Here is a 9,924-nt window from a genome sequence, read left to right as displayed (position 1 = left end):
TGGTCTTGAACTCCTGAGCTCAAGTAATCCTCCTGCCTCAGCCTCCCAGAGTGCTAGGATTACAGGCGTGAGCCACCGCACCAGGCCGAGGTTAGTTTAACATTTGCAAATGAATCTCAGTAATTGACCATATTAACAGAACAAAAGAGGAAAAATCATGGGACTGCCTCAATTGATGCAGAAAAGACATTTGATAAAAATTTAACACCTATTCATTTTAAAAACTCAGCAAACTGGGAATAGAAAGAAATTTCCTCAACCCACTATGAAAAATCCACAGCAAATATTACACTCAGTTGTGGAAGACTGTCTATTTTTTTCCCCTAATGTTGGGACCTGGCCAAAGATTATTTGTTGTCACCACTTGTATTTAGTGTTATGCTGGAGGTCTTACATAGTGCAACAAGGTTAAGGAAAAATAAAAAAGAAATAAAATGCATACAAATTGGAAAGAAGGAAGTAAAACTGTCTTTATTTACATGTGGTATGACCATGCATATAGAAAATTGGCAGGAGTATCTAAACAAGCTTCTAAAATTAAGTGAATGTAGCAGATTTATAGGATGCAAAGTAAGTAAATAAAAATCAACTGTATTTCTCTATAAACTTATAACCAAAAATTGACAAAACATTGGTGAGAAAAAGAAGACCAAAAAAAATGAGGAAATAATAGATCATATTCATGTACTAGAAAACTCATTATTGTTAAAACATCTTTCCAACAGATGTATAGATTCAACACAATACCAATGAAAATCCCAGCAGGTTTTTATGGTAGAAATTGACATGTTGTCTACAGCCGTACCATCCTAAATGCACCTGATCTCATCTGATCTTGGAAGCTAAGCAGGGTTGGGCCTGGTTAGTACTTGGATGGGAGAAATTTACATGTTTATGATGAAATTTATACAGAAAATAATAACAGCCTAGAATAGCCAAAGCTATCTTGAAAAAGAACAAAATGTTGGAAGCCTTTTTTCAAGACTTTTTTTTTTTTTGAGACAGAGTCTTGCTCTGTCACCCCAGCTAGAGTGCAGTGGCGTCATCATAGCTCACTGCAACGTCAAACGTCAACGTCAAACTCCTGCCTCAAGCAATCCTCCTGCCTCAGCCTCCCAAGTAGCTGAGACTACAGGCACACACCACCACACCTGGTTAATTTTTTCTATTTTGGGTAGAGACAGGATCTTGCTCTGGCTCAGGCTGGTCTTGAACTCCTGACCTCAACTGATCCTCCTGCTTCAGCCTCCCGGAGTGCTAGGATTACAGGCATGAGCCACTGTGCCTGATTTCAAGATTTTTTTTTAAATAAAACTTTAGCAATCAAGATGGAATATGATATAGCAATAGACATATAGCTCAGTGGGACACACTAGAAATTAACCTACATGTATATGATCAATTGGTTTTAAAACAAAGTTGGTAAAGTAGTTCAATGAAAAAAGGATAATCTTTTCATTCAACAAATAATACTGGAACAACTAGATTTTCATATGAGGGGGAAATGGGTAATAGATGTAAACATAAATATAAAAAGCTAAAGCTATAGAATTTCTGAAAGAAAACATAGAAAATGTAACTCTGCACAGGCAGATTTCTTTGGGCACAGGAAACAAACTTTAAAAGTAAAGTTGTCAAATTTGACTTCATTATAACTTTTGCTAGTCTATTAACAGGTTAAAAATAAGGGAAGAGGCAAGTCACAACTGGGAGAAAATATTTGCATGTCTAATAAAAGACTTGTAGCCAGAATTTATAAAGAATTCTTAGACTTCGGTAAGAAGACAATACAGTAAAAAAGAAAAGAACCAATTTTTAAAATAGACAACATCGCTGGACACAGTGGCTCACGGCTGTAAATCCAGCTACTTGAGAGGCTCGGGGGAGGATGGCTTGAGGCCAGGAGTTGGAGACCAGCCTGAGCAACGTGACAAGACTCCAACTCTTTGATATGGCTGTGTCAGGAGGATTGCTTGAGCCCAGGAGTTCAAGGCTGCAGTGAGCTCTATGATGACACACCCCTGCACTTCAGGCTAGGCAACTTAGTGAGACCCCTGTTTCTCAAAACAATTAAAATAAAATTAGGCGACAAATGTGGACAGTTTTTGAAAGGAAATATATGAATGTCATATAAATATGTGAAAAGATTTGCAACATTATTAGTTATCAGAGAGGCCATTAAAATACAAATGCAATATTACTTCACACCCATTCTAGGGCTAAATTTAAAAGACTGGCAATTTCAGGTATTGGTGAGACTATGAAGCTACTGGAACTCTCATACATTGTTTTTGGGAATATGAAATGTCACTACCAGTTTTAAAAATAGTTTGCCAGCTTTTTATGATGGGACAGGTATGCTTACCATACCCAACAATTCTATTCCTATGTATTTCCCAAGGAAAGTGAAATTTTTGCTACATCATTTATTGTGCTACTTTATAATTGCCAAAAACTGGAAACAACCTAAATGTTCATCAGCAGATGAATAGCTAAACAGATTATATTATATCCATACAATGGAATACTGCTCGGTAATAATAATAAAAAAAAAAGCAACAAACAGCTACAACCCAGCAACACAAATGAATCTCAGAAGTACTCAGAGTGAAAGCAGTCAGACACAAAATGGTACATAGTTTATGATATGTGAGGTCTTAGAACACGCAAGATGAATCTATCATGAAATAAAACAAATCAGTGGCTACCTGGCTAGGGGGATTGATTGCGAATGTATACAACGTAATATATTGGGATGATGGAAATAGTCTACTTTTGATTTTTATAGTGGTTACACAGTTGTGTACATTTATCAAAATTCATCATACGGTATTCTTTCTATGGATCCATCTTATTATATGTAAATCATACCTCAGTAGTTTCCTTTATGGTCAAGCCTCCTGTGATTTTTTTTTTCCCCCTCTCTCCCTTAAATTCAGATATTATGTATTCTTCTGAATTTACCATGGTGTTTGTTTGGTCTTCTCCTTTCTTCTTCTTTGTCTCCTTCTCTTCTACTAGGCTATAAGCTGTTATTCATCTTTGTTTAACCCCTAGCATCTTGCTCATTGTAATCTTCCAATATAATGCTTGTTAAACAGAGTTGATTTACTGTAAGGAAAGAATTCTCAGCCACTGCTTTCATTACAGTTCTGAAGTCTGAAAAGAATTATAATCCAGACATTAGCAAGACCAAGCCTATAAAACAGCTATGAGTTGATGATAGACTTTCTTAGGACAGTCTTAATTTCATACTGTAGGGTAGACTCATTTTACATTCTGTAGCACTGGGTGGTGGACACATGAAAGACGAGCTCCTGGGCGCTGTGGAAAATTGTCTTTAAGGCAAGTAGGCTTGTGCTATTGCAAAGGTCTGGAGGATTTAGGTAAATTAGACTAAGTGACAATGTATTTGATTCCAATAATGAAAGAAAATTAGAATCACAGAAGCTTGGTGCTAGAAGATGCCACGGATGCCATTTAATCCAACCCATTATTGTACAGACCCAGAGAGGTTAAGTAGCCTGCCCAACACCATGTAGCAAATTAGAGATAGAGTTAAGACTGGAAGCCAGGTTTCAAGTACCATACCTAGAATTTAACAAAGTAGAAAATTTGCTGCCTATGAAAGTTCTAATGAGTTGGCTTTCATTGGGTTGGAACTTGTTGTTTAAACGTGAGTTCGGAAGCAAACTGGATAGGTAACAGAGCAAGAGCCAGCAGTCATTACCAGGGTCAAGCCAAAACTGTAGCCTTGGAGCCTGGGTGTAGGGCCAAGAGCTGGCTTATGTTTTCCTGGTGATGTCTTTGCTTCATGTACTGCTTGAGAAATACTGATCTCATCTATAATTAAAATCTATTTTGTATAATGTTGAATTTTCTACAGTAAGAATATGCTGTAACTTTTTGAGGAGTTCTTAGTACAGTTGACTCTTGAACAAGATAGGTTTGAACTGTGTGGGTCCACTTACGCTGGCTTTTTCTCAACAAAAGAAGGATTGAAAAAACAGCATTCTTGGCATGTGAAACCCACATGCACAGAGGGCCAACTTTTTTTATATGTGGATTCCACAGGGCCAACTATGGGACTTTGAGTGTATCAGGATTTGATTATACGTGTGTGGTCCTGGAACCAACCCTTCACATTTACTGAGGGATAACTATGTATAACCTAGAATATTGTTGAATTCAACAGGAATGTTAAAACAATCTGAATGGAGTTAATCTCCCTCTTTCTAGCATTCCTTTTTCACTACTTTATGTTCATGTGTATATTTATTGGGGATTGAGGAGTGATCACAGATGATATTTTGCGTTTTATTGGTTTTGCACTTCATTTTATTTTTTATTATTTATTTATTTATTTTTGAGACAGAGTCTCACTCTCTTGCCTGGGCTGGAGTGCCATGGTGTCAGCCTAGGTCACAGCAACCTCAAACTGCTGGGCTCAAGCAATCCTACTGCCTCAGCCTTGTGAGTAGCTGGGACTATAGGCACGCACCACCATGCCTGGCTAATTTTTTCTATATATTTTTAGTTGTCCAGCTAATTTCTTTATATTTTTTTAGTAGAGACGGGGTCTCACTCTTGCTCAGGCTGGTCTCGAACTCCTGAGCTCAAACAATCCGCCCGTCTCGGCCTCCCAGAGTGCTAGGATTACAGGCGTGAGCCACCGCGCCTGGCCGCATTTTATTTTTTAATAACAATATTAAGTCAGTTTTATAATTAAAAGTGATTTCAGGTGGTCATTTTGAATTTTAATGATGAAAAACATTGAAATACAAAAGACAGCTTTGAAAGTTATAGCAAACCATTCTCCTTACGTGGACCCATCAAATGAAAGCATAATAGCGTGGATGCTTGATGAAGGAATAGAAGCTGCTGCTTTTTAATGTATTCACTCCACTCTCGGTATATGGATGCAGCCTCCAAATTTTACAAAGAAAATAATCATCAGCACAGCATCTCTGCTTCTTTCCTATGGATTGGTCTTTTTGTAAAGCAGCTTCATGGTTTTCATAGTAAAAGTATTTTATTTCAAAATATATCTCTAGATACTTACTCCTGGTAGGCCTGGGAAAATACAGATTACTTCATGTCTCTTCAAAATTCCTTTCGAAGAAACAAGTCAAGCTCAATTTGTGTTTTAGAGATAGAGCAAAGTAGTAAGGTAGGAGGATAGAGGAAATCTTAACATTGCTTTGAAGGGAACAAAAAATATTTTATTCCTTTGTTGACCCTAGCTTCTGCATTAGTCATAGGTCCCTCCCTCCTTGGCCACGGGCGGGCCAAAGAAATAGCAGCAATTTTCAGTTTTGCAAAAGGACGATACAAAGAGAAGAAAATGGCTGATAGAGAAAAATGAATCGGTTTACTTCCCTCTCTAGGTTTTTATAGTTGATTTTTATTTGTTTATTTATTTTTTTATTTTTTTTTTTAAACAGAGTCTCACTGTGTTGCCCAGGCTAGAGTGCCGTGGCGTCATCCTCGCTCATAGCAACCTCAAACTCCTGGGCTCAAGCGATCCTCCTGCCTCAGCCTCCCGAGTAGCTGGGACTACAGACATGCGCCACCATGCCCAGCTAATTTTTTCTATGTATTTTTAGTTGTCCAATTAATTTCTTTCTAATTTTAGTAGAGACGGGGTCTCACTCTTGCTCAGGCTGGTCTCGAACTCCTGAGCTCAAACAATCCGCCCGTCTCGGCCTCCCAGAGAGCTAGGATTACAGGCGTGAGCCACCGCGCGGCCTATATAGTTGATTTTTAGATTAACCAATGGTTTTTAGATATCTGTCCTCCTCCTTTGCTCCTTATTTCACTGTTTTTGATGTTATAAAATACAGTGCTAAGTTCCTAACCCTAATTGTGAGATAGTATTCAAAGTCCAATTTTTTAAAATGTTATAGTGAAAGTCTCCTAGAATGGAAAGCTAGTGGATATAGTTAATACGGATGTTGGAAACAAAAACTTTTTCTCTAGTAACTTGTGTTTAGATCGAGGGCCTGCAAATTAATGAACAATGGACAGATTAACCAGGGAAGAAATAAGGTTTATTCACACTTATGGGAATACTCAGTAATTGGTAACTCTCTGAAGAGTTTAGAAGAGTATAGAAGTAAGGGTTACACACCAACTTAACAAAAGGAAGTGAGTTTAGGTAGTCAAAGGACAGAAGATTCTAATGCAGCTCATTTACACAATTTTTTTGGAATGTAGCTGTTCCCAAGATCTGTTGTTTCCCTTACTGGAGAACTCCTGGGGAGTTCTGAGGGTTGTGACAACTGCCTCAGTAAAGCTCTGCTTTAGTCAGATAAGGGAAGTGCAGATAAGAGTTCATTTGGCATCTGCTGTTGAATTTTTGGGGGCCTTCACTGGTTTTTTTAATACTTGTACATAGCCTGATGATTTTCAAAGTATTTTCACATATCTCATCTGATTCTCACAGGACTTTTTAGGTAGACAGGGAAAATATAGTTATTCCCTTTCACAGTTAAGGAAACTGAGGCTCTGAGAGATTAATTATTTGTTCAGAGCCACACAGCTAATAACAGAGTGAAGATAAGAATTTCAGGTATTCAGCATTTCTCATTATGCCTTTGGGGTTGAATAATTTATTGTCAATTTATAAGTGCTTTAAAGAGGCCAAGGTTGAGTGATGTTTTATTTGTTTTGTAGGAGAAGATGATGTAAACTGGTTCATCAGTGAAAAAGATATTGAGGTAAGATCAAATTGTTTTTGAAATTCTGAATAACAGGTTAATAATTTCCTTTGAGTCTGTCTTATTATGATAACTTTTGGAACATTGATCAACTTTTTTCAAATAGCAGTGATCTTAAGGGGCTTTTAAGAAAATGTTTGACATTTAGTACATGAGTGATTTAACTCTTCAGAAACTTGGTTCAGCCTTGGTTTTTGTCAGTCACTGAATAGCCATTATCATTTAGTCCCCTTTCCCTTTTTATTTCTTCTCTGCCATGGTAAGGCCCCCTCAGCCCTTATGGCCTGGTACCACTACAGATCAACACTGAAAAGAACTGCTGCTTTGGTGTAAGGAAATGGTTAGTCTATTTTCAGGATGTGCAGGTGTTTATCTTTGTCATTTATTATCCTTAACTGTGGCAGATGCTAAAAACTAGAGAGAATAATCAAAAGTTTTAAGAGATAATGAGATTGTATCTACTTGTAGCCTACTGAGCCAGTTCAGCAGAATAACAAATAAAAAAGATGAAAACTTTTTCTAAGATGGAATTCTACCAAACAAGATAAAAGCATGGTTGGGATTTACATATTCCTCTTTAGATATTCCATATGATATACTTTGCTAAAGATAAAATTATAAAAACACCATCCCCTAAATAAAAATTTATGGAGGCCTCTCATTTGGAAAAATATGGTATACATTCACTTATAGAAGTCACAGTGACTTTGACTCTGAATGCTACTGGAGTGTCTAAATGATGCATATCAGTACTCCTGCTAGACCTGAGAAAGATACAAAAAAAAAAAAGGAATCACTTGGAGAACTGTGAAAGAATGGGCAGGAGGGGCAGACAAAAAGGAGTAGAGTTATCTTTATGGCACCTCCTTTTATGTTTTTCTACCTCTTTTTAAGAGAACAGGAGAGATCATGAAATTCCCTGTTACTAGATTCTATATTGAACTGAAAGGACTGTTAATTCTCTTGTCTCAACAAGGTAATGGAACTGACTTGAAGTTTGATGTTTCTTTACTCACTGATAGTTGTCTTTAAAAAGAAGAGTAGATGGTTTTTATTAAACAGAGTGAAACATTTTTTTTTAATTCTTGATTTTCTTTCCCTTCTTAGGCCCAGATAGCTAATAACAGATCACCTGGAAGATTGGCCCAGCGATACTATACAGACTACAAAAATGTTATCTGTAGAAATTGTGACAAACGTGGCCATTTGTCAAAAAACTGCCCCTTTCCACGTGTACGTAAAATATGTAATACTTCTTTTCGTGTTTTAAAATCAAAATCATAGGGTTGGAAACTTACAACTTTAGAATTCAAATTTTTTTGTAATAGGTGTGTTAAATTTCATGTGGGTCACAGCCTAGTCTAGGGGAAAGAACAATCTATTTAGAGTCAGAAAAAGCTGGAATCAATTTCAGTTTCCCATTACGAGTTGTATGACCTTGGCCAAATCATTTAACTCTCTGTGCTTTTGTTTTCTTATATATAAATAAGAAGATTGAATGAGATGATTCCTGAGACCCCTTTCACTTCTAAACCTTCTACTTTATGACACAGCTTATTTCATTGTGGGTTAATTTTCACTGTTAAAAAATTATAATTTTAGTCATTTATAAACATTTGTTAATATGAATTCTGTTAAGCAGGTACATTAAGCTTTGTAACAACACAGAACTGAAGCTCTTAGACATTCACTAACACGTAGTAAGATCTTAACAGACATTCCTTTCATTACCTATTCTGTCATCCAAATGACTGTCTCTCAAATACGTGGGACAGCTCTCATGTTTCCTTTTTGTTTGTGCTTCTCTAGGCAAAACAGCTTCTTCTGTATCTGTTCCTCCTATGACTTACCTTTCAGATAACCTCATCATTCCATGTTCCCTCTAAGATACCTTTCATTTTGTCAATATTCCTATAAGACAAGGCATAGCAAATAAATGCCAACCTGTGCAGACTAAGCCTTTATGGCATCAACACTATACAGATAGCTTAGATTAAAGCTCTAATTTCAACATTTTGTTTGAATTATGCTCAAGATTGGACCTTGATTGGGGTCTTAAATTAGGAATAACTTTTTATGGGATTATATACTAAGAAGAATAGCAATCTCCTACTATTTGCGATTGAAGTATTTTACTAAAGAGATTTTATGTTTTTCTGCCACGTAGAAAGCTCGTCCGTGCTTCCTGTGCTCCGAGAGAGGACACTCCATGTATTCCTGTCCAGCTGCCCCTTGCATAAATTGTCCTATGCCTGAGAAATTTGGCCATAAATGTCTTTTCCCATATGCCTGGTCTAAAGAATGTGACCGGTGTCATATGCGAGGCCACTATACTGATGTGAGTATCTTGTGTATAACTAATTTAATAGGCTTTGGGGGCATTGTGCCAATTTGTTTCTAATAGACTACTTAAAAGAATGTTTACTCTGCATTATCCAGAGTGATAGTCATTCCCTTTGGCCATTGAACATGTAAAGCAGGGCTCTAAATATCAGGGTTAACATCCTACTGTTCAGGAGGCAGCATCAACAAATATTTTAAGTCTATGGTAGTTCCTTTCTTTGATGTGTTTGCCAAGTAAACCTTAAAATTAAAGAGATATGTATTAAATAATATGTAAAATTTGTGTATATGTTAACACGTATTTAAATGAAAATATACGCACACTTAGCAGTTGTATATGAGTGGCTATGTGAAGGTTGGTTTGATGCTGATTATTGATGGTTCTTTCTGGCATAATAGTATAAGGAAAGAAGGACAAGCCACCCAGTACTTTAAATATGTTTGTCTTATTAGCTCTTTATTTAGATTTAAATAACAACAGTAATTGTAGCACATTAAAAATGCTATTTTGGACATTGTTTACATCATATTGTTAATGTATATGGAGTTCTAGGCATAATTTCAGAGACCAGAAAGGCTAGTGAAATAAGTAGATACAGCTTTGATGTGGAATATGTAGTTTTCTACATTCAATTTACTGCTAACTCTTATTGAATGTCTCATTAAGGTCTGTCATTTTAGCTCTTAATTGCATCTCTTACTACATAGTAACATATGTTTATTTTATAGTAACAGCTAATCAGTACAGAGTCATTTTTCATATTCATACCTAGGTGCCAGTCCTAATTGGTTCAAAGGACATTTATCAAAGGATTAGCTCTCATTCTCTTTTTTTAAGCATTACTTATCTATTTAAAAAAAA

General features: G+C 36.4%; 1 protein-coding gene across 1 annotated transcript in view; it reads left to right on the top strand.

Annotated features, from left to right (window-relative positions):
* The window catches only part of ZCCHC7 (zinc finger, CCHC domain containing 7), a 250,035-nt gene that overhangs the window by 197,619 nt on the left and 42,492 nt on the right, over positions 1-9,924 (top strand). Inside the window, exons 3-5 of the mRNA XM_012655820.1 lie at positions 6,676-6,719; positions 7,827-7,952; positions 8,887-9,057. Coding sequence (XP_012511274.1) covers positions 6,676-6,719; positions 7,827-7,952; positions 8,887-9,057 — 341 coding nt within the window. The remainder of the gene's footprint in view (positions 1-6,675; positions 6,720-7,826; positions 7,953-8,886; positions 9,058-9,924) is intronic.

Source organism: Propithecus coquereli, unplaced genomic scaffold, assembly GCF_000956105.1.
Source record: "Propithecus coquereli isolate 6110/MARCELLA unplaced genomic scaffold, Pcoq_1.0 Scaffold114, whole genome shotgun sequence".
Classification (NCBI taxonomy): Eukaryota; Metazoa; Chordata; class Mammalia; order Primates; family Indriidae; genus Propithecus; species Propithecus coquereli.
The sequence above is the reverse complement of the archived record's forward strand: the minus strand, read 5'-3'. Positions and strand labels throughout refer to the sequence as shown.